This window comes from Papio anubis, chromosome 1, assembly GCF_008728515.1.
Source record: "Papio anubis isolate 15944 chromosome 1, Panubis1.0, whole genome shotgun sequence".
Taxonomy (NCBI): Eukaryota; Metazoa; Chordata; class Mammalia; order Primates; family Cercopithecidae; genus Papio; species Papio anubis.
Genome location: NC_044976.1, coordinates 118,565,179 through 118,590,614, shown reverse-complemented (window position 1 = coordinate 118,590,614; position 25,436 = coordinate 118,565,179). Strand labels below are relative to the sequence as shown.

At 40.1% G+C, this 25,436-nt stretch overlaps 1 protein-coding gene across 1 annotated transcript in view; it reads right to left on the bottom strand.

Moving 5' to 3' along the window:
• PDE4DIP (phosphodiesterase 4D interacting protein) overlaps nt 1–25,436 on the bottom strand; it is a 212,922-nt gene that overhangs the window by 63,879 nt on the left and 123,607 nt on the right. The window contains 1 exon segment of the mRNA XM_031656711.1: nt 23,878–23,995. Coding sequence (XP_031512571.1) covers nt 23,878–23,995 — 118 coding nt within the window.

Sequence of the window (25,436 nt, the reverse complement as noted above, 5' to 3'; positions counted from 1 at the left end):
AGTTACATTTCAGCTACCTTTCTTACGACATGCTTGTTTCACATGATTGGAAAAAATTGGCAGATTTTGATATGGACTATATATTAGATAACAGTATTTTATCAATGTCTAATTTTCTAAATTTGATAATTGTACTGTAATTATATAAGAGATGTCCTTGTCCTTAGGAAATAATGCTGAAGTATTTAGGGTAAAGGAGTATACTATCTACAACTAATTCTCAAATGGTTCAAGAATTTTAAAAAAATACTGTGCAAATACAGAGAGTGGGAGAGTTTATAAAGCAAATGTGACAAAATATTCGCAACTGGTAAATCTGGGTAAGGGATATATGGGAGTTCTTGGTATTTCTCTTACAACGTCTCTGTACATTTGAAATTATTTCAAAATAAAAAGAGAATAAACTAAATTTAAAATAGATGTGCCTACTTAAAGGCAGATTTATAGCATAAGCCCAGATAAATAATCCATAGTGAACTGGGAAGGAGACATATTTTATAGGAATATCGATTCACTTAAAAGATTCAGGAGAAAAAAAGTATGATTTACATATGGGACAATTTGTATATGGGACAATAAGATAAACTTATTGAACCATTCTTGGTAATCATTACAAGCTAAGGATGTTAAAATAAAACTTTACAAATTTACTGCGGCAATTACATTTAATCTTCCCGCCTCCATACCCTCTTCCATTCCAATTAGGAATATAAATTCATTAAGGGAAAAAAGACAACTGCTATTCATTCTTTCTTTCGCTCACATTTTCAGACTTGATTACCACCTTCAAGGCAGTGGAGTTACAGCTTACCTTAAATCCCTTCCTGCTAGCAACTGACTGGAAACATAAAGATTTCAGAAGAAAAATCTTTTCTATTCCTCCAGTGCTATTTATCAACTTTTCTAACACCTACTAAATGCTATAATAAGCAAAGCACCATGTGAGGCACTATGAGGAATGCAATGCTGACATAACATGTATCTGTTGCACACTAACTATGTGCTAGGCACTGTCCTGAAGATATATCATGCAAGACAAAGTCCCTGTGCTCTTGAAACTTATATTTTGCAGGGGTTGGAGGGGGGAGTACATGATAAACAAACAAGGAAATGCAAAAAATATTATGGACAAGCCCTACGTGGCAAAATAGGAAAGCATAATACAGAGTGGGTGGTTAAATTACTCTAAATTGCTTGATCAGAGAAAGGTCTTTATGAGGCAGCATTAAGTAGAGATCTGAAAGAAAAAGAATCAGTCCTGCAAAGATAGGCAGAACAATCCAGGCAGAAAGAACAGCTAATGGAATATGAGCCTGGAAAAGAGAAAGGCCTCTGTGGCTAGAGTAGCACTCTCTAACAGAAATATAATGTGAGTCCTGTATGTAATTTTTAATTTTCTAGTAGCTTCAATGAACAAAGTACAAAATAAATAGGGAAACTTAATTTTAACAAAATATTTTTACCCAAAATATCCAAATGTTATCATAAACATGTAAACAATATAAAATTATTGAGACACTTTACATGATTTTTCCTAAGTCTGAAATTCAAGGCATATTTTATACTCACAGCCCATCTCAATTTGGACTAGCCACATTTCAAGGGTTCAACAGCTCCTGAGACTAGTGGCTAGCTTACTGGATAGCCCAGGGCTAGAGCATAGTGGGCAAAGGGGATAGGGACACTCAATGAGGTGGAGAGGCAGGCAGGCACCAGGTCACATCCAGCTTCAGACAACGGGGTTAAGGAACTGGATTTCATTTTAACTGAAATGAGAATAGACCGCAGTTCTTTAACAGGTAATCACACATAAGTTTTGAAAAGATCACGCTGTGGTGAATGAATTATTGGGGAGCACCAATAGAAGCAGAGAGACCAGGTGGGAGGCTGCTGCGGTAGTGCAGGTGAAAGACTATAGTAGCTTGGGTTCTGGTGCTTAGTAAGGGAGGGGGAAATAAATGGATAGATATGGATATGTTTTGAAAGTATACCTAACAGGACTTGCTGGTGGACTGGATAGAGGGAGAGGGAAAAAAGCAGCAAGGATAACGACTTCTGGAAAAATTATTTGAGATATTTGTTGTTGGGGGTATAACAGGAAGCCTTCACCTGAGGCAACATGAACTGTGTCACACCATGGGCAAAGTAACCACATTAATAGATATTGACAACGATTCTAACTAATAAATAAATGTACCATTTACTTAATGATAAAACCACCTTTATAAAATTTGGCTTCTTACTTCTTCAGTGTAAAACAACAATAACATCTACAGTAAGATATTTTGAAATTCAAACTACAACAGGCAGAATTAAAGAAAAGAGCTTCAAGTTTAACATGGCAAGGAAGGTGATCATATTTATTTACTTAAAACCAAACAATCTTAGAAACTTTATAAACTAACCATCTGATCCGATCCTATTTTACATACAAGGAAATGGAAACTTAGAGAAGTAATTAGTCCAAGGTTTCCTGGGAAATCAGGAAAAAGATCCAATTAAACTGAACTGGATTCCCACTCAGGTTGGGAATGTATCTCTCATTTCTATAAACCCATTGCCTACCATAATGCTGGGAATACTGCAGAGATCAAAAGTTTTTGTTTAATGAATGAATAAGAACAATAAAAACAAACGAAAACGGGCCTTCAGTGGCTCTCTTAGAAATACGACTGTATGTAACATATATTCGAAAAGCAACTTTAAAGCCAAAGAATGCCACAGGAAAATACATGAATCTGAATCTCACATGAATCAATCTTGACATGAATAATCATAAGAAACCTCTTTTTCTATAAATAATGTACTCACCTAAAAGTTGGAAGATATTTGTTTCTTCTTTATTTGTAATAATTTACTATTTTACATCTCAGAAAAATGTCCTTGCAGATAAGTCGCCGAAAGAGCACTTAGCAAGTACCACTAAGCCAACAACTTAATGAATTCTTGTGAAGTATCAAGTACATAAAACAGTCACTCCTACAATGATAGTGTAGCTCATGAAATAAGTAATACCTGATTTGGTAGAATCAGTGTTACTCTCTAGACACTCAGGTACTAAAATCATGTGGAAATGTTAATATATTTTAAATTAAGTCACTTTTCACTCAGAATTAGGACAAAGGTTTTCCAGTATCAGAAAAGAGAACTGCTTCCAGGTGTAGTGTTGCACAATATGAGACTTTTAGGCTAAGGGCAGTGTTTAGACTTTTTGTGTTGATAGCATTTTTCTTGGCACTTTCTAGTCCTCACAGTAGTGAGTTATAGATCTCAAACTGCTATAATTGTCAATCCTATTGTTAATACTAGGAGACAGACAAGAATCATCGACTACCATCAAATTAAAGGCCTAATCTTTTACCAGCATCTAATGCCAACATCTTCCAAAGGTCCTGATCCACTTCCTATAACTAAAATATGAGTGCGATAAATTTACCATAGTCACAAAGGAGCAGACCTTGGCATTGCAAGGTTTAAAGCAAAGATCTCCTGTTCTTTGACTTTAGATAGAAAGGGAAATTGCACATGGGCCAGAGCTCATTGCTGTTTACTAAGGGACCACACCCCTTCCATCATAGCTTTTCTAGTTCAGGGCCAGACAATAAAGAAGGGAATTACCAGCTAGAATAAGGCTTCAAACCTTTCTTTAGCTATCTGAATAGCTTTAGGTTGTCATACATAAATTCTGTAGAAGGGAAATAAATTACTTTGTGTAATATCAGAATATCAGTAAGCAGAACTACACTGTTAGTTTTCTTTAATAAATAAGAAAGGAACAAAGAAAAAGAGAGGGAAAGAAGGAAAGAAAAAAAGAAAGATGAAAAGCAATCAGGAGGAATTCTGATGTCAATATTTAATAGTGCATACAGTATGGTAAGTGGAAGATTAAACAAAGGAATCCAAATGACCTTACAGAAAATCTTGCTCTTTAAGATAAAAGGTTTTCTCCATATTTGTGGCAGAACTGAACTAAAGGAAACATTTTTTTCTTTCATGGTTTCGTGTTTTCACAAGCTAAAAGGAGAACTACCAAAAAAAAAAATTACATTGTTTCTATTCTTTCCACATTTGTTCAGAGAAATAGACAAAAACCAGTCTGCCATTGTCCTATCTAGCACTGGTTTTGTCATAAGGCTCTTAAGGAGCTTAAAAGTAACCAGATTTAAACAATAGATATGCTGCCCATTTTATTTACAAACAGGTTGGGCCCAATTCATCTATTTTCCCTGACATCTCAAATTATTAGAGAAAATGGTATAATAATTAAATGCCACATTTCTTGAAACTGAATGACATTTTCTCCCTCCCAATTTTTGTTTTTCTAGAAACAGTAAACAATGTAAGAATGTAAGTTAGGTCACAGTAGAAAGGTCATATGCTACTATTTTAAAGCTCTAATGTCCAAATTTAGTGAAGTAAAGGGACTTGACCTAAAGATACAGTTACCATAGTTTATATATGTTCATTCAGATGACAATTTTTTTCACGTAATCTCTAAAAAATCCCCCAAGCATCCTTAGGTTAGAGAAAGAGGGCTCCTGGTTTTAAAAAAGTACTTACTTAAATTTATATACTTCAGACAATGGGGTTTAATGTATAGAATTAAAGTGTCTTGCCTGAGAATGGTCAGAAACCTTTGTCTCTGCATGGGCTAAGTTAGTTAAAGAATGAACTTTCTTTCCATATCTCCAAATTGAGGGACTGCCTGAAGATGATCTTTAAAATTCTTCTCAACTCCAAAATCCGGTCACCAAAATAGAGTATTTTATTTAAATATGGAGAAAAAAGACCTTGTTTTGGCTGTTATTTTCTCAGTCTTTATGTAATGTTCTACAATATTGGCCATATTTGGTGGCGGGTTGGGGGGACGAATTTATTTCCCATTCATCCTGGCCCAACTAATTTTAGACCCTAATAAGAAAACACCATGTTTAATTTGTGACACCTATGTCTGGTCCAGAAATACTGTAAAGCCCAAATTCAGCTGAGGCTCCACTGAAAGGAAAAGCAAAAGAAAAGAAGTACATACATTTTATACAAATGAAAACGCACTGACTTTTTACCTTTCATGACACTTTCATCTCTGCTGTTTCTCATCTATGCTGCTACTCATAATTTTGTGTAAATTTAAAAACTTTTTTCCTGTTTTCTGCTTAGGTTCTTATTGTGAAAGAAAGTATACATACCACAGAACTACTTTCCAAAAGTTTCATGTGACCATCAACAATGTTACTTATCAAGCTCTAAATTTCTGGAATGATGTTGACCAGTAGCAGGCTTTCTAAAAATGCCTTCTAGATCACATCTACCTTTGTGACAGTATCGCTAAATAAGTTGTATCAAGTGGAACATGCCAGTATGTTTCACAAAGTTAACTGAACCTAGCATTTACTGTTGCTATAGAAACAAACTACCATAGCTGAATTTAAAAGGTTGGTATAGAATCAATTGGGCAGACATGAATGGTTCAAATTAAGCAACTGCCATCCTCTAGTCATTAAGAAGTCAAGACTATAATGAATGAAACTCTCCTCTGATCCAATAATGGGTTAATCCTTTCTTAATATCAAATATCTTCCAGTAGAACTCAGCAGAGTTCTGGCTGTGAACAGTTTATGCCTTAACGTTTTGAGTGACAATACTGTACTTGAATACTTGAATTCCTGTCTCTTTTATGAATGAGTCATCACTAATCCTCAAATGAACTATTCATTATAATAAATATTGTCCAGATGTTATAATACTTTACTGGTGGATTAATAGGTTTCCCCCAAACCTTTTACCTTATGCTCTAATCATTTACAGGCATTTTGCGGATGAAAGCTTCAATGCTCTGGGAAGAACTAACTAGAGAACTAACTGCCTTACAGAAAGCCATTGGGAGGAAACGTCTATAAATCTGAAAACAAGAACAAATTTTAAAAGTTGTTAAAAAAAAAAAAAAAAAAAGAAAGAAAAGGAGATAAGAGGAAAAGTTCTAGTGCCAGAAATGAGATTAAATGTCTTCTTTTTACAGGATAAAAGTGAAGTGGGAATCTTTACCTTTTTCTTTTAAAAGGTATACAATTTTGATAATGGGAAGGCCAACAGATTTTACAAAGACTGTGAAAAGCAAATTATCTGAGTACGAATCACGTTTACTAAATGAGACACAGAAAAGGTGCAGCAAAAATGGGCTCATGACTAATTTTCTCAAGTCTAGAATATTACTAACCTCCACCTAGACCGAAATCATGTGAAGCCAGAGGCCAGCTAGCTATAATCAGAAAGGCACTGTGTAGCCGTTTTGTATACCTGGACCCGGAGCGGCAAATAATCTTCACAGAGATCATCCCACAGCTCCTGCAGGTCTGAAAGCTCCAAGGGGTAACTCACAGGTGTCTTGTAAAGGGGTTTCAAAGACCTGTTAAGGAACCCGGAACTAACTCCATCTGTCATGCTATGGCCAGGCTTGGCTCCAGGTGGGCTGGATTTCACTGGAATCGGAAGCCTGCTCCCTCGAGGGCTCTGGATGGGCTTATAATCAAGACCTTTAATCATGCTAAGAGCTAACTCCAGCTTGTGATTACACCCATGCGGCGGAGCCTGATCATCTGAACAACAGTCACACTTTCCAAGTTCCTTTGCACTTCTCTCAGTCTCCTCATCTTTCTGTTGTGGAGGGCTAGCGTGGACGCTTGCATCCAAAGATTCCACAGAGGAACCCGGCGTCTCTTCCTCCATGCTTTCTCCATCTGGGGGTACCTTTGTGCTTGCTAAGTCGGGTGGCCCAACCTCAGACAACGCTGGTTCTTCAGTGCAAATGCTGGTCGACCACCTGCTAGAAGGGCCACAGGAGATACTTCTGGCCACCTTTCGAGGTACCTTACAAATGGCTTCATAGTCAGAATCAGCAACCCGCAAAGCTGCACAACCACGGCATCTCCTGGGTCGGTTTCCAGGGCCTTCCGAACCATGGCAACTGTGTGGCTCCTGGATCTGATCCTCATTCTCCACCCAGCACTCAAACCCCGAAAAGGCGAAGTCCTCCTGGAGCAGTGCAGAGTATCTCGCATCGGGTAAGACGGACATGTCAACCGTCCCATTCCCCGCCTTGACCTCCGGGCCAGAGTCATCGTTATTCTTCCGATACATACTGGCAATGCAGAACTTGAGGCGATCCTTCTCCAGTAGCAGCTTTTGCAAGCGCTCAATAGAAAGAGCTTCGATCCGGGCAATAACCGTGTCGAATCGATAGATTCGATCAAGCATGAAAGCACACTTGCTGCAAGCGAACTCGGCTTTGCCATCGCGGGGGACATCCTTGCCCAGGACGTGCGAAAGCAGAACCTGGAGGTTGAGCTTGGACGCTGTGTGGAAGATCCAGCGCCGCTGGTTTCCACACAGCTCTCGGGCACAGATCCTGCAAATCTCCTTCATCTTCCCTCCTAGCGGGTGCCAAGCTTCCTGAGGCGGCGGCGGCGGCGGCGGCTACTGGATGACCACTCAATGGCTCTTCGCCGCGCTCTGTCTCCCGCCTCAGTGGTCTCCAGTCAGCATGGCACAGCCCAGTGGGGTCCCCCCTCTGCAGGGGTGCACCCCTACCCCGTGCGCCGGCTCCGGGTACCACAGCCGTCAGCCCCGCCCCTTGGGCAGGGGGCGGGCGTGGAAACGTCTAAGAGGATGCTGAGTGACAGAGGCGCAGGCCGCGCTCCGACCCTGCCATGTCTCTCCCCAGCTGTCTCTCCCGCCAGCCGCCGCGTCCTCAACGTCCTACCCTTTTAACAGACTGGGCTCCCGGAGCAGCAGCGGCCGGCCGCGCAGACTCAAAGGCTCGGGGATTGAGGATCAGATTTCAAGATGGCGCCAGCGGCTCCACGTCTGCGGCTTCCACAAGGCTCCTCTGGGAGCTGTAGTCCGGTCAGCGGGCTCCCGGCTCTGCGCATGCGGGGTGGCCAGCACGCCCCTCGCCCCCACTCCGGTTGCGCACCTGGCTCACTGGGAGTGCAGAGCAGAAAGCACTACTGGCGCGGACTACAGCCAGCCGTTTTTATCTGCTAAGAGCTCACCTGAAAGGCGCACCAGTGCCCTCAAGGATCCTCCCGCCTCTGCAGGATGTCCCGAGGCTCCTCCTCGCGGGGAGGAGAAGGCCGAATCCCCTCCCCCTGGATCCTCGGACAGTGCCACGTCCTCCGGCTGCCAGCCGGGCAGCGCCGCTAGGTACCGCTGCGCGCCGCCGCCGCCTCCAGCCAGCAGCCGCACCTCTCCCGGCCTCGCCCCGCCTGGGTTCTAAGGCCCTGAGACTGCGAGGCGGGCGGGGGAAGGCTTGGTAACGGAGGGGCGGGTGGGGCGGGGCCGTGCAACCCTTACCTCGACTCTGAACCGGAATGTCCAGAAAAGAGTAGAGGACTGTTTCTTCCTTGATGTGGGTGGGGGAGGGTTAGCACCCTTGGGGGACTTTGCCCTACTTTCGGTAAAAAAGAGCACTGAGCAGTCACCTGAGAAAGCGTCCTGCAAATACAATGTGAATCTGGTTAACCAAGATCTTGAAGATAGTAGAAGGGAAATGTCCTTTTTCAAGGATGCAGCCAGCCGCGAGTAGATTACCGCCACTGAAGTCTCTTTCCCTCAGGTAGAGGTCATTCATTATTTTAGGGCAGCGGAGGGTAGACAAACACTAGCGCAAAAGACGGAGCTCCTTTCGGCAAGAGCTGGAGTGTCTGGGAATGTAGCTCGCGCCAGAAAGGACTGGGAACTTCACTGACTTCGGTGAGAACCCTGTCTTACTCAGCACTGTACAGTGGTAGGTCCTCCACCCTTGGGTCTAAAACTTGGATTGCACACAAAGAGGAGGGAAGCTAGAGCCCTGACTAGGTGGGATGCAGGTACCTCCGGCCATTTTTTTTTTTTTTTTTTTTGAGTGCAGTGGCGCGATCTCGGCTCACTGCAACCTTCGCCTCCCGGGCTCACGCCATTCTCCTGCCTCAGCCTCCCGAGCAGCTGGGACTACAGGCGCCCGCCACCACGCCCGGCTAATTTTTCATATTTTTTTAGTAGAGACGGGGTTTCACCGTGTTAGCTAGGATGGTCTTGATCTTCTGACCTCGTGATCCGCCCGCCTGGGCCTCCCCAAGTGCTGGGATTACAGGCTTAAGCCACCGCGCCCTCCGGCCATTTTTAATAAAGAATTCTCTTCCTGACTTGAGAGGCATTCAGACACGGAACAAGAGGAACAACCGCAGCAATCACTTGCAGTCCCCTAGAGCAGGCCATTTCTCAGTTCTAATCATGTTAAATTTTTTTTTTTTTTTTTTTTTACTAACTTGACCTTGTAAGCTAAGGCCAGCAACGTCTAAGTTTTTCTGAACCTCGTCCCCAGGACAGAGCCCATCCTCCTAAACCTGAAGACATCCAAATGCCATCTATGAGAGTTCATAATAAGCCCCCCAAACTTCATATTGAAGACCAAATGAGATAATTTTGAGGAAATGCTTTAACCATGTTTAGCTAATTAAATAATGGCTATTATTTTAATATGAATTGGAATATTTTAAGTCACTTTAAAACATTATGGGGCTCTGCCTACATAAGATTGTATTGTTCTCTTAATCACCAAAGCAAAATCTTGTAGCTCTATTGTAAGAGAGAAAGACAGTACTTAGAGCTTTGGGCTTAGTAGGCGATATGATTTGAATATATGGCCCCACCAAATCTCATGTTGAATTGTAATCCCCAGTGTTGGAGGTGGGGCCTGGTGGGAGGTGTTTGGGTCAGGGGGGCAGATCCCTTATGGGTTTGTGCTACCCTTACAATAGTGAGTGAGTTTTTCTGAGATCTGGTCATTTAAAAGTGTGTGGTGCCTCCACCGCCCCATCTTGCTCCTGCTCTGGCCACGTGACTTGTTTGCGGCCGCTTCACCTTCCACCATGATTGTAACCTTCCTCAAGCCTCCCCAGAAGCCAAGCAGATACCAGCACCATGCTTCCTATAAAGCCGGCAGAACTGTGAGCCAATTAAACCTCTTTTCTTGATACATTACCTGGTCTCAAGTATTTATAGCAATGCAAGAATGGCCTAATATCATAGGCTGTAGAATTTTGCATATGTAATTTCATCTACTGTGTGTATTCTGACTCAAAAACCAGGAATATAAAAGCGTTTCCAGTAAAACTACAGCTGCATTTTGCCTGCCTCTAGGTATGTGAGCTTCAAAGTTGGAAGAAATTAAGCAACGTGCTTTGGAATCTATGGTGATCTATAGAAAGGCAAAGAGTTTCTGGACTTACCCTGACTGATGGAAAGACAGACTGCCTGCCAGGACACTACCTTGCCGTACCCAGTCTTAAGTGTAATCCAGATCTCGTTTTTTACTGTCAATGCAAGCCACATTTTCCTATTAGGAAAATGTGAATGAAACAAAGTGCTCTTCAAGAGCAAACCCTGAATTATACTTTGGGTTATTCTCTGTTCCTCAAAAGGATTTTGCATCTAACTGATAGTCTCCAAATTTTAATGACAGTATACAGATAGCTTGGTGTAGTCATACAGGTCAATACAAATGGTGAAAAGGCAATTTGCCATTGAAGAATATGTTTGCTATAAGTAAAGATCAATATACTGAGAAAACTATACATATCTAGACTTCCAAAAACAGATAGGAATAAACCACTCAGCAATCAGAAAATGTGAAGATGGCAGTCTGTTCACTTCCAGAGAAAATAGTTCAAAAATGTATCTCAAAGTCGATATAAGCTGTTGTACTAGAATTAGTCCCTATATGAGCATTTGGTATTATGAAATAAGGTGTTCCCAACGAAAAGATCACTGGTATATAGAAAATAAAAATTTAAAAATAAAACTTAGAAAAATTATGTGATAATAAATTTTGCACTTCTTGGTCCTTATCATTATTATCTTGTGGTCAAGAGTTTGCAGTTGAACTGGTTACCTGTGGTGGGGCTATGCAAGGACATTTACTTTTTATTCTATATACTGTGTATCATTTGAATTTTGGACAATGAATGTTTATTCAGGTATTTTAGATTTTATTTAATTTAGAAAATATTTTATAGTTAAAATAAGGGCTGCCAATTTAACACACTAATAAAGAGTCTAAGTGGTAAAACTTGAACCTAAAATAAGAATTTTTATACTACATATGATGATATATAATGTAAGAAGATAACTTATATAAACAAAAGTTCAAAGGGGATCCACAAGTTATTAGTTTTGGTTATGTCTAGAGAGTGGAATTATGGATATTTATTTTCTTTTTTCCTTATTTTCTATAATTTTTTACATTATGTATTACATATTTTACATAACTTACAGTAAGTACTTAACTGCTTTTGTGACAAGAAAAAAATATAATTGTTACTAAGAAAAAAGGTAGATGAAACACATTTTAGTGTATTCATACAATACAATACAGTACTAGCCAGCAATGAAAAAGAATGAACTCAGATACATGCAACATGGATACATCTCAAAAACATCTTAAGTGAAACAAGCCATATGCAAATGAGTACATCCTGTGTGATTCCATTTATTTGAAGTCTGACAACAGGTCTACGGCCGTACTACCCTGAATGTATCTGATCTCATCTGAAGTCTAAGCAACAGACTATAGAAAAAACAGATCTATAGTGATATAAGTCAGGAAGTGGTTGAACGGGGAGAGACAGGGTGAGAAGTGATTGAAAAGGGGCACAAAGAAATCTTCTGAGGTGATGAAGCTGTTCTGTATCTAGTTTTGGATGAAGATAACATAGGTGTGTAGAGTTGTTGAAGCTCATTGAATGGGGCACTTAGATCTGTAGATTGTATACATATTAGTATATTTCAGTTAAAAAGATTAAAAGGAGTAAATAAGTTAAAACTATGTATTGCCCCAAAAATTTTAATTTGAGGGATTTCTTTGGTAGAAAGTCACCCCACTTTAAGAACAGTTTTGAAAATTAGGAAAATACTATAAAATATAGCCCAGAAGAAATTCTGTAAAAGACCCAATTGCAAATTAAAAACTTAAGCCTATCCATATGAGCTTTTTTTTTTTTTTTTTTTTTTTTTGATACGGAGCCTCACTCTGTCATCCAGGCTGGAGTGCAGTGGCGCAATCTCGGCTTACTGCAACCTCTGCCTCCCGGGTTCCACTGCGCCCCACCTTAGGATAATATTTTATATGCATGTGTGCACCAAACACTTATGATTGAAGCAAGGCATGTTGTTAAGGTGAGACTTAGGGCTTCTGTAATGATTTAGTATAAAATTATTACTTTTAAAACTTAGTGAAGGCACATAAAAAATTTGAGAATAAGCTTCATATTGTGATTAAACAAATTATTAATTTTATATATCAACAGTTCACCCTGAACATTGATGGATAAATACATTTATAAGCACTTCTTTGCTTTATGGCCTAGGTTAAGTCACTTATATCTGGCTTTTAATTTCCTAATCTACAATGAAATATGTTGAATTTAAACGGCAGTTTTCAAACTTAAGCATGCATCAGAATCACCTGGAGGGCTTGTTAACATAAATTATTGGGACCTACCCCCTTGAGTTCCTGACACAATAAGGTCTGCGGTGGGGCTCAAGAATTTGCATTCCTGACAAGTTCCCGGATCATGTTGATGCTGCTATCTGGGAACCACACTTGGAAAACCACTGAAGGAGAACTATCCTAAGCTGTATGAGACAAAAGATCAGAACTTCTGCAGATAGAAAAGCACATCAATGAAGAACTACTTACAAAATCTATGTTGAATTTAGAGAACTGTATCCGCATTTGGAACAAGATTTATAAATATTACTGTGGTGTGGGGTCTTTCGCACTATCTCTGTTTTGACCTCTAAATGTTGCAGTCACCATAGTCACTTTTGCACCCCCTGTGTGGCAACTGGGTGGTAGTGTTCTAAGACCTACTTCTGGGCTGAGAGGGAGTTTCCAAAAGAATTGGAGAGGTGGAAAATCCCCATGTCCCAAACCAGTTGTATTAGGTTTCACTGCCCTATTTATGACATTGGAAATAACTATTCTAATTACTAAAAAACTGTGCACCAAAAGAAAAACATGATTCTGGTAGAGAAACTAAGGCAGATGAGAAAATGCAAGAATGTCAAAGTAAAGCCAGTTAGGCTTTGTGGTAACACACAGGCAGGTGCGTGATTTCCCTGTGCTCTTTGAAAACCTTTAAGAAGTCAGAAACAATCATGCTTTCCATTAATTAACAACACAGCATTTTGAAATGCTTGTTTTAAAGACAGGAGATTTCCAGTTCATCTGCAGATTACAGTAGTATGCTTCTCAGCAAAATCCATCTAATAGTAAACATTAGAGTCTTTCAGGTTATTAAATACCCATAGGTTGTTAAGTAAATTTTAAAGTATTTGTTAATCAATGAGCAAGAATGCAAACATACCTTTTTTTCTCTTTTCAGTGAGCTTTCAGTTTAGTTAAAAGGGAGAAAAGGTGCACGCTACAGTTAGAACAATTGACTGGTAAACTAAATGGTACTCAGTTCAATTTAGTGTGAGTACAGAAAAAGTTGAGGTTAGTATGGGCTGGTATAGTTGAAGGGACAAGAGTGGCACTTGAGATGGGTGTTAGGATGAAGGAGGCCAAGGAAGGGACTCCAGCAAAATAAAATAGCTTCATTAAAAGCCACGGAACTTGGGTTAAACGCAGTGCTAGCCTGTAGGTAAAGGGAGATGTTGGGGATTTTTGAATGACCAGGTTCATCCACACATACATCTAATCCTCTATAGTTGTTCATTCAAAGAACATGTATCAAGAGCCAACTGTAAGCCAGACACTATGCTATGGAGTGCCTCGGCAACTAGAATTTGGTTAATGTTTTGACAAAGGCAAAAGAACTTGGACTTAATGTTATGGACTTAAGCAGAGAATGACATGATGAAAACCTTTTTTTAGGAAGATTACCCAGGCAACAGGATGGATTACACTTTCAAGGAGAACTTTGGGATGGCTACAGGAAGATCTGCTAAAAAGACCCTACAGTTATTCATGTGTGAGGTAATAAAGGTCTGGCATAGAAATGGAAAGAAAGTGGTAAATATGAGAATCACCTTGAAGAAATGAACAGCAGGACTTGATGGTGTATATGCAGAGAGGACAAAAGAAAAGAAAGGGTTTAAGATGGAGATAATGGTTTGGAGTCTGGAAGACTGGTAGAAAGTAGCATAAATAAACAAATGTAGGAGTTGGAGCATCTGTTTGCAAAAAAATAACACTTATTTGGGACATGCTGAGGTGACTGAGACAACTAAGTGGAATACTAAGTGGAGCAGTTGCACAGTCAAAGCACAGGTGGGAGGGGGAAGTTTCAAGAATGATAGGGATGGTTAACATTGTCAAAATCTACAGAGAAATTAACAGGACAGATAAGGTGAGGCATAACATTTCCTAATATGACTGGGTGCAATGGGTAGACTTGTAAACCAAGTGGATTTGAAAACATCAGAGTAGACATTTACTTCCCAGAATCCTTCCCTGTCAAGCCAAAAGCTAACTTCTTTTCTATCCTTTTTCTGAACATCTCTAGCATGTGTATCTTGCTTCACATTTTCACTGCACTTTCCATTTCAGGTTCTTGAAACCTGATACCTGAATTGTATCACACAGCCTTAGAAGCTTACCACTATAATTATCGTGCACGTTATTTGCAGAACATTCACAGTAAAGGTCCATCATTGTGCACTACCTGTAGGTTGACATTTCGTTATCTCTACAAAAAGATCCTAACCTACTTCCCTTCCAGCTTCATCTCGTACTTCTTCCCTAGGCAGACGGTGACAGGGTAAATGTTTGGATATAAATTTGTTTTTTTACCTGTGTAATGTATCTCTGCCTTCCTCTTTTCTTTTTTTTTCTTTCTTTTTTTTTTTTTTGTGAGACGGAGTTTCACTCTTGTTGCCCAGGCTGGAGTACAATGGCGCGATCTCGACTCACCGCAACCTCCACCTCCCGGGTTTAAGCGATTCTTCTGCCTCAGCCTTCCTGAGTAGCTGGGATTACAGGCATGCACCACCACACCCAGTTAATTTTGTATTTTTAGTAGAGACAGGGTTTCTCCATGTTGGTCAGGCTGGTCTTGAACTCCAGACCTCAGGTGATCTGCCCACCTCAGCCTCCCAAAGTGCTGGGATTACAGGCGTGAGCCACCGCGCCTGGCCCTCTCCTTCCCTCTTTTCTAATCTGATGATCAAGCCCTTAGCATTTCCTTGACTCTGGAATTTTTGCAGGGCAAAGAGCAGAGGATGTTTGAAGCCAAGTGCATTTCTAGACTTCTATGAAATTTTAAGCCCGTTGAGAAGATTGAGCCAGATGTCCCATTGGTGAAGAGAGGAGAGAGAAAAGTTTTTGAAGTCAACGAAGAGGAGAGAGTGACATTTCACCCAGATGGAAAGAGACTGGAGGTCAAAGAGTAACAAGTACCCACCTCCATTCCATATCAGTGCCCTGGAGAAGCAGCAGGACCTCAGAGAGGGAAGTAATGGGGTGACTTGGAAAGGCTGCACTTTTCAGCAGGGGATTCTGGCTCCATAAAAGGTTCAATATAACAAGCTTCTAGGGTTGGCAAAACCCTGCTTACTGAGGCAGGGATGCTTTAGTGGGAGATCGATGATCAGAGTAGTCTCCTTGGTGCTTTGGCACCTGGTGAAACCTACGGACCTTTAACTAGCTGAGAAAGTAGGGATAGGAGGAAATACCAAATGCATGAAATTGGATTTCTCACCATCCTGACTCAGACAGGGACTTTAAATTGATGACTGCCTTAGATTTATGAACTAAGAGTCATACACTGTGTACCTTTTGTTCATTGATGCTCAGTCCTAGACCCTTTTCACCTCTCTGTTCTCTTCTGGTGTCATCTCATCCTTTCCCATCTTTATACTGGTGGCTTCCAATTTATATTTTTATTGTAGAATTCTCCTCTGAGTGCCACTCTCAAATACTGGGTTACCTATTTGATATCTGCATGTGGATGTGTCATAGACATCTCAAAATTACCGTAGGAAAGACTGATCTCCTGATTGTTGTCTTCCCCTTGTTTAAAGTGCCTCCCTTTCCTCCTAGTACTTTATATGAGGAGTCAGAAAACTATGGACTGTGGACCAAATCCAGCTCCCACCTGTTTTTGCAGATAGAGTTTTGTTGGAACACAGCCATGTTCATTCGTATGTGTTGTGTATGGCTGTTTTTATGCAACAATGGCAGAAACTTTACAGCCTGCACAGCTTATTTACTATCTGGCCCTATACAGAAAAAGTCTACCAATCCCTGCTCTTTGCTTTCTTCAATGTACTTATCACAATTTGAAGTTATGTATTTGTTTGATTATTTGGTTATTTGTCTCCTTCATTAGAACGTAATTCTCTAGTACCTAACAGCACCATTGCCTAGTCATGGAAAGCACTCAATAGTCATTGACTAGAATGTATGAATGAGAAAATGAACTATTATATACTAAGATTTTATTTTGGTTTTTTGCCTTAGCACAAAATTTTCATCCTTCCTTCCCCTCTAATGACTTCATATCTTTTTTGTTGTTGTTGTTTTGTTTCGAGATGGAGTCTTGCTCTGTTGCCCAGGCTGGAGTACAGTGGCACTATCTTGGCTCACTACAACCTCCACCTCCCAGGTTCAAGCAATTCTCCTGCCTCAGCCTCCCGAGTAGCTGGGATTACAGGCACGCATCACCACACCTGGCTAATTTTTGTATTCTTAGTAGAGGCAGGGTTTCACCATGTTGGCCAGGCTGGTCTCAAACTCTTGACCTCATGATCCACCCACCTCGACCTCCCAAAGTGCTGGGATTACAGGTGTGAGCCACTATGCCTGGCCCTAATGACTTCATATCTTAAGTAATAGAGTTCCAAAAAATGAGTCCCCTCAACTTCTTTGCCCTCTACTCTATCCTCCTTTCAGATTAATCTTTCTAAAGCAGAGCTCAGATATCACTCTCCTTCAAAGAAACTTGGAGACCCAATGACTTGCCCATTAATCATAAACCTCTTTACCTGCCTCTTAAAGTTCTCTGAATCTGGCTCCACTCCATTTTTCTGTCCCCCTATATTCTATTCCTGCTACTATTTCTCTACCCTGAACTTCCCTACCTCTATACTTCATACACTTGGAATATTCTATCACTACCACCTCCACCTGTCACAATCCTGTCCACCCGTCAAGTATTTCCTTCAAGCTGCCTTTCTAAGTACCACCAAAAGACATCTTTGTCTTCTTCCATCTTCCAAAATACTTTTTGTACATACAGTAATTTGTATGTCATTTCTCCATCCTGCCTTCTCCCCATTAACTGGTAAGCTACTTAAGAAAAGGAACCACAGCTTTCTCATCTTGGTATCTGCTATGGTTTGAATGTTTGTATTCCCCTCCAAATTCATATGTTGAAATCCTAACCCCCAGCATAATGGTATTAGGAGGTGGGGGCTTTGGGAGAAATTAGTGTCCTTATAAAAAAGAGACCTCAGAGAGTTAGCTAGTCCCTTCCACCATGTGAAGACACAACAGGAAATCCATAAACCAGAAAGTGGGCCCTCACCAGACACTGAAAATGCCAGTGCCCTGATCTTGGACTTCCCAGCCTCCAGAACTGTGAGAAATGAATTTCTATTGTTTATAAGCCACTCGGTCTGTGGTATTTTGTTATAGCAGCCTGAGTGGACTAAGACTGCTTCTGAAGTATTTGGAACAGTATCTTTCTAGATCTCAATAAATAATCATTGAATGAATGAATAAAGCAATGCCTTTCATTTTCATCTCTACTTAGTAAAATCCTACTCATTCCTCAGAGACCAAAATCTTTGCTTCTGAACCCCGTCCATGATGATTTTTCCTTTCTGTACTGCCTTGTATTTTTTTCATCAGTGACTTTCTCCTATTGTAATCTCTAGAAGGCAGAGACTAAATCCTATACATTTTTGTGTTCTTCTTCCTTCACCTAACAGTACGTCGTGCATTACAAGTGCTCAATAAATATTTTTCATTAAGTTGTAAAGCAGCTGCCTATTTTTCCACTTCCTTTGCTGCTCAAAAGGATTAGAGCAATGATTGTTTTAGCTGATAAGGCCTGCTTCGGAGACACATTATTAATGAAGGTTGTCTGGGAGACAATAATGTTGAACGGAGATTTGTAAATGAGTCTCCAGCTTCAACATTCATCAGCGAAAGAAGGCGATACTGAAAAGCTACTCTAAAAAAATCTCCTTATATGAAGTTGTCCAGAGCTGCCTGAGCTACTAATCCCTGCAAGGTTTTCAGTCTCTGCCTTGAGCATTTAGAGCACATTCTTGCCTTAACCTCCAAGCAGATCTCTCCATGGTAACACAGGAATGTTTGCTATTTTAGGAAATATGCCTCACTGCATGCAGTACTATTTACATTAAGTTCCAAACAAGGCATAAATGCAACAGCTTGACTGTGCTAATTTGTGTGAGTGGGAAGGTCTCACTTACTTAATGTGGGCCTCTCCCTAATTGTGTTATCCTGTTTCATTTTATAAGCCAACCACAGTGAGATTACATGTTAATAAATTTTGCTTATCTTATACTGAAGGAGAAATGCAGCGAGAGAGAAAAAAGGCAACAAACAAAACAAGAATTCCTCCAGACCTCCCTTTGCAAGTGCATCATTTTTTCTGCCTTCACACCCTCCAGGTCTGGTTTCATTTAAAACCTTCATTGAGATGAAGCTTCTAACATTCTGTAGAAGGAAATAATATCAATAACTGAAACAATTGCTAGCTTTTCTCTGCAATTTTGTAGATACCTTTACTGAGGAAGAGAAAAATGCTTTGTAAACTTTATTAGATTTTCTGACTCCCTAGTGAAAAAGATGTGGACAAGATGTCACAGCCTCACATCAAAAAGCTCCTCCACACTCTGATCACACATACTATTGATCTGAATGGTCATCAAAAAGGATTGGAAGGAAATATGGAATGATGTCAATCAATGGCATGTCTAGTTAGTGGTACTTTTTTTGTTTTGTGAGAATTATAGATGTTCATAAATATTGTACAAGTGCACTCCCACTAAAGTGAATGTTGTAGAATGTTTTGGTAGAATGGAAAAGGAAAACAGCTAAAAAGACTGTAAGATCAATTAAATAATCTTTATCAAAAGCGTCTGTCTTATTTGAGGGAATGAAGACTCTGAATGAACTTCCTGTACTCAGATATTATAATGAGTATATTATACTCATTATACTCCAGACTTTCATACTGGGATCACGTGAGAAATAGTTATCTATGGGATGTGGGGTCAATGAGTGTTCTTCACCTGGACAATTCAGACCTAGAAGTGCAAGATCTGTGAGCTCTTCTTTCTTCTAGGGCCCAGCTGTTTGTGGTATTCTCAATTGTGAAGTGTAGGTGGAATTAAAGGACATGAATAAGTCTTTAGAACTCAAGCTCCTCCATCCTCCTGCTGAATCAGTGAGGGATTCCAGGGATGGCTTCACTGGAGTTGAGGAGATTCTTTAGCCTCTGAAGAATAGGCCCAGAGCTTAGAAATTGAACTTTTGCCTTCCACATTGTAAGGGTCTTTCTTCTGTGGTGACAGTTGGCATGGCAGACAAGGTTTGAGTAGAATACAGTGGAACTCTAACTGTTACAGTGGAAGTATACTGTTAGCAGACAAGGATAACACCCACAACATAGGCTCCAAGAGTCACAAATACCAAGGTTCATCATACATTACCTGTGCAGAGGGGAGAGACAAAGTGCTTTGTAATTGGTTTTATAATATTCTTTCCCCCAACCAATTCAAAGAACAGACTTGACAAAGCAGTTCATAGCTGTGTCAGATTATGATTTGCTCTCTCAACAGGTGACATCAATTATCTGCTCTTCAAACAATCCTCAGTCTCCACGACAACTAGGATTGCCTTTCTAAATGCAAATCATATGCTTTTATTCCCCTTGCTTTTTTTTTTTCTGGTGCCTACAACATGAAGCCCTTAGCTCAACATTTATGGTACTTTCCAGCTATGTATTTTTTAATTCTCCAATACTTATTTTTGGTAACATCGATTACTCCCAATTCCAATTCCTTAGTTGTGTTCCACATCACTGTATATATTGCTCCATTTCCTATTTTCTACCTGGTGTATCCAGTCTTTAAGGCCCAACAGAAGGGTGACCTCCAGGTGAGTTCCTCCTTGGAGTTAATCCCTTTCAGCTGTGGGTTCCTTTAGCACCATGCGTGTATTTCCATCTCCTCATTTATCACACTGTATTTTAGTTCTTTGTTTACATACCAATCTTTCATCGGACTATAAACCTTTGGAAGGCTAGGACTCCCTATAGTAGTGATACTCACTGAGCAACTGTCTCATCTCCTAGAGAGCATTTTGAAAATTTATGGGGGTGTTTCTTGTTTTTGATGTTGTCACAATGATAAGTGAGGCAAGGGATGTTACAGGACAAAGTATTGTCCCAATTCCAAATGACTTTTGGAATTTGAATGTTCCATTGGTTGATGATAAAACTGTTTACAATCATCTGAACCTAGAACTTAATTCTTCTGTATATAGGAGCACGATGTTAATTTACACTAAATTTTTCCATGAATTAAACTACTGTGTAAATTGAGGGAAGACACTACTAGTCCTTGGGCCCAATTTTTTTTTTCCCCGTAAGACGTAGACCCAAAGGGAGAAACAAGGAAATATGCTGTGGGAGGCTTTCTATTCTCCACACTTGAGAGGACCAACTGTCAGAGGCCTCCTGTGGCAGAGGTTTCCAACCTGGGTATTCCAGCACAGTGTACCTCAGCATGGTCCACCATTGTGCAAAGATGCTGATCCCCTCACCTCTCAGGGTGGCGCATGGGTCCTGAGGGGGCCATGAGCAATTGCCTCAAACCGTGAGCAGCCATGGTCACTTATTTCAGAATACCATAGATGTACACATTTCCTATGAAAATGAATTTTCTATGAAAAAGGGTAGGAAACACTGTCTTATAGAACAAACAGCACAATGTATCAGGTTTCTAAATGTACAACGTGTTGGGTAATAACAATAACAATAAATTTTTATTAGGCAATGTTAAAAAAGCATATCAATTTAGTACAGTTTATGTGATTTGATGCATTTCTTCTGCCCAATGGTCATGCAATATTATCCCCTGGATGCTGTACTTATTCTTGTTCTAAGCATCCTTTTAGAATAGAATATAAATTATTTAGTCTCTTTGAAATTATAACCTTTTGGTTCTTTAAGTCTTCTGAAAACTGGTACCAAACCAATTCCTTAATTAGCATTGAAAATACTGAACTAAATATATTGATTTCAGTGCTTACCAAAGATGATGAAAATGCGTATATGTACAAAATATTTTAGTATTTATGTGCCTGTAAATAAAAAAGGAGCAATAAAAGTGATTTCATTTCAGAAGGTGAACATTTTGAAAGAAATAATACTTGTGTAAATTCTGAACTAAAATAGAATGAAATAAAATTCTGAAATAAGATAAAAATAGAACGTTAGCATTATAGGAAACTATAGAGATTATTTGAGGTAATCTTCCCATTTTATGTATATGGAAGCTGAGAAATGACATATTCATAGTCATACAGCTAACAAATAATCAGGATGGAAATTCAATTCTTATTCTCAGTTGAGCTTTTTTAAATTAAATGTATTATGAAATATTTTCGGCCAGGCATGGTGGCTCATGCCTGTAATCCCAGCACTTTGGGAGGCCAAGATGGATGGATCGCAAGGTCAGGAGATCGAGACCAACCTGGCTAACACAGTGAAACCCCGTCGCTACTAAAAATAACAAAAAATCAGCTGGGCATGGTGGTGGGTGCCTGTAGTCCCAGCTACTTGGGAGGCTAAGGCAGGAGAATGGCATGAACCTGGGAGGCAGAGTTTGCAGTGAACCGAGATCGCACCACTGCACTCCAGCCTGGGCAACAGAGCGAGACTCTGTCTCAAAAAAAAAAAAAAAAGAAGAAATATTTTAAAGAGTCCCTTAAGAAAATTTCCATATATTTCAACATGTATCTTGCAAAAAGCCTATGAACTTCAATTTGTATTGATACTTGTAAAATTATGTGCACACACATCATTTCTTGAGTTTGTTAACCAGAGCTTTCCAACCAAAATGAAGCTGCAGTCTAAGAAGTTTGTAATTGTGGCCAAGATAGTGATTTTTTTTCTGCCCTCATAGTGGCCTAAGCACCCAAATTGGCCACCTCCAAGTAAGAAGCTTCATCCGTTTACGTCCATACCTTACAAATATTACCATTTGCTATATGTGCCATGAAATGGAAAGGTTGGGAAGCAATGGTTTAAACTAATTCCTATCATTGCTCTTTTATCTTGACCCCAACCTTTCCATATGTGAACCAATAAAGTAAACCACCCACATTTTGTCTTATCAGTAGTCTAAGACCAGTGCAAGAATATAAGGATACCAGGTAATTGCTTATGTTGTTTGGGTGCAGGTATATTCTAAAGTTCTTTTAGAAAATATCGTTTTAATAAATTAAAAGTTGAATGAAGGAGAGGAGTTCCCTTTGAGGTAACTTCCCAGAAAATCAATGCAATTAATTTTACCACAGTGAGTTCTTTTTTTCAATATTAAAACCACATTATGGCCAGGTGCGGTGGCTCACGCCTGTAATCCCAGCACTTTGGGAGGCCAAGGCGGGCAGATCACCTGGGGTCAGGAGTGCAAGACCAGCCTGGCCAGCATGGTGAAACCCCATCTCTACTAAAAATACAAATATTAGCTGAGTGTGGTAGCATGCGCCTGTAATCCCAGCTACTCAGGAGGCTGAGGCAGAAGAACCTCTTGAACCTGGGAGGCAGAGGTTGCAGTGAGCTGAGATCATGCCACTGCACTCCAGCCTGGGCAACAGAGTGAGACTCCGTCTCAAAAAAAATAAATAAATAAAAATAAATAAATAAATAAAAATTTGGAGGCAAATTTCTATCTTTGTCTGATAAAATTGTGCAGAAATAGTAATCACCATTTCATCTAGTACTCAGCACATTTTCAAGGATCTGCAAGGTTCACACTCTAATATATACAAACAGAGAATATGCCTAGCTCATAGATGATTAGTAACTGTTTATTTGAACCCATAGTTTGTACACTTCAGCACAGTATTTTACAACTTAACCCTCAAAAAAACCCCTAAAACATTGTATGTTCTATATAATTATAAATCACTTGATGCGGCTGGCAAATTCTAAGGTAGTCCCTATAATTCTCACCCACTGGCCATCACATCTTTGTATAATCCTCACCCCTTGAAGATGGGTAAAACCTGTAACTTCTAACCACTATGGTAAAGGTGATGGGATGTCACTGCATAGTTATGCCATGTTATATGGAAAAAGTAAAGAGGTCGTATAGATGTAATTAAGGCTTCTAATCAGTTGATTTTAAGTTAATGAAAAGGGAGACTATGCTGGTGGGCCTGACCTAATGAACCCCTTAAAAGAGGGTCTAGAAGTGAGAAAAGTAACAGACTCTGCTGCTGGCTATGAAGAAGGAAGCTGCCACAACTTCTACAGCCACACAGCAGTAAATCCTTCCAACAGCCTGAAGGAGCTTAGAAGTCGATCCTCCCCTAGGTGTGCCTCCAGATGAGAAAAGAGCCCAGTCTACACCTTGATTTCACACTTCTTAGACTCCAAACAGAGATCCCAGCTAAGCCATATCTGGACTCTTGACTCACAGAAACTGTGAGATAACAAAAGTAAGGTATTTTAAACTGCTAAGTTTGCAGTAATCTGTTACAAAGCAATAGATAACAAATACACGTAGATATTAAAAAGTAGGGCTTATGAAAGCATGAAGCGAGTGCCTCTGGATGTACTGACCAAGCCTTACCTGCACTTCCATGCTAGCTGGCTCCTCCAACAGATGTAGCAGTTGTTGTTTCTCCCGAGATAGCTGTTCTACAAGCCTCTCCTGGGCAGCCAGGCTCTGATTCAGTTCTTCGATTCTCCTGAAGCAAAGGAAAAGTAAGGACAATAATTATGATCATGATACTATTATTACCTTATTTTTTCACCTCATTCCAAAGATAGCATGGTCTAGTACAGCAGGTTTTTACCCTTTTGGATCATTGAACATTTTGATACATTTCTTTAGAAAACCATGTATTTTCTGCCCAGCCCCCAAATACATACACAAACAACTTTTTGCTTACATTTTCACCAGGTTCATGGACTTCCTGAAGTTTATTCATAGATCTTTAGACCGTAGGTATTTAACTCTTGGAATAAGGGCCTAGAATTTTTTGGTGGTGGTGGTAGTGGCTGTTCCATTCAAGAAACGGTTCTTGGATAACTATTTTGTGTACTCAATGCACTCTCCCAAGTACGGGAAATATGAAGTTGGAAAAGAAACAATCTCTGTTTTGCAAAAATTTAAATTCCACCGGCACATGTTTGCTAGTGATTTGGAGAGTGAGAAGACACACAGCTACAGTCATGTGCCATATCCTGTTTCTGTCAACAGTATGTCATCATACTGCATATATCCTATCACCTAGTAAAGTCCTAGCTGCAGTAACATAGTGCAATGTATTTCCCACTTGTTTGTGGTGTTGTTGGTGTAAGCAAACCTACTGCACTGGCAGTTGTATAAAAACATAACATAAGTATAGTATGTAATACTTGATAATAAATGTTACTGGTTTATGTATTTACTATACTATACTTTTATTGTTGTTTTAGAGCGTACTCTTTCTTTTTTTTTTTTTTTTTTTTTTTTTTTTGAGACGGAGTCTCGCTCTGTCGCCCAGGCTGGAGTGCAGTGACCGGATCTCAGCTCACTGCAAGCTCCGCCCCCCGGGTTTACGCCATTCTCCTGCCTCAGCCTCCCGAGTAGCTGGGACTACAGGCGCCCGCCACCTCGCCCGGCTAGTTTTTTTTGTATTTTTTTAGTAGAGACGGGGTTTCACCGTGTTAGCCAGGATGGTCTCGATCTCCTGACCTCGTGATCCGCCCGTCTCGGCCTCCCAAAGTGCTGGGATTACAGGCTTGAGCCACCGCGCCCGGCCCCTAGAGCGTACTCTTTCTACTTATTAAACAACATAACTGTAAAGTAGCCTCAGTCAGGTCCTTCAGGAGCTATTCCAGAAGAAGGTGTTGTTATTATAGGAGATGACAGCTCCATGTGTGTTATTGTCCCTGAAGATCTTCCAGGAGACAAGATGTAAAGGTGGAAGACAGTGGTGATGATCCTGACACTGTGTAGACCTAGGCTTATGTGTATGTTTGTGTCTTAGTTTTTAACAAAAAAGTTTAAAAAGTAAAAAAAAAAAAAATTAAAAATTTAAAAACAGAATAAACCTTTTCTAGAATAAGGATATAAGGAAAATATTTTTGTATGACTATAAAATGTGTTTCAGGCCTTCATGTTCATTCACTTCACTACTCACT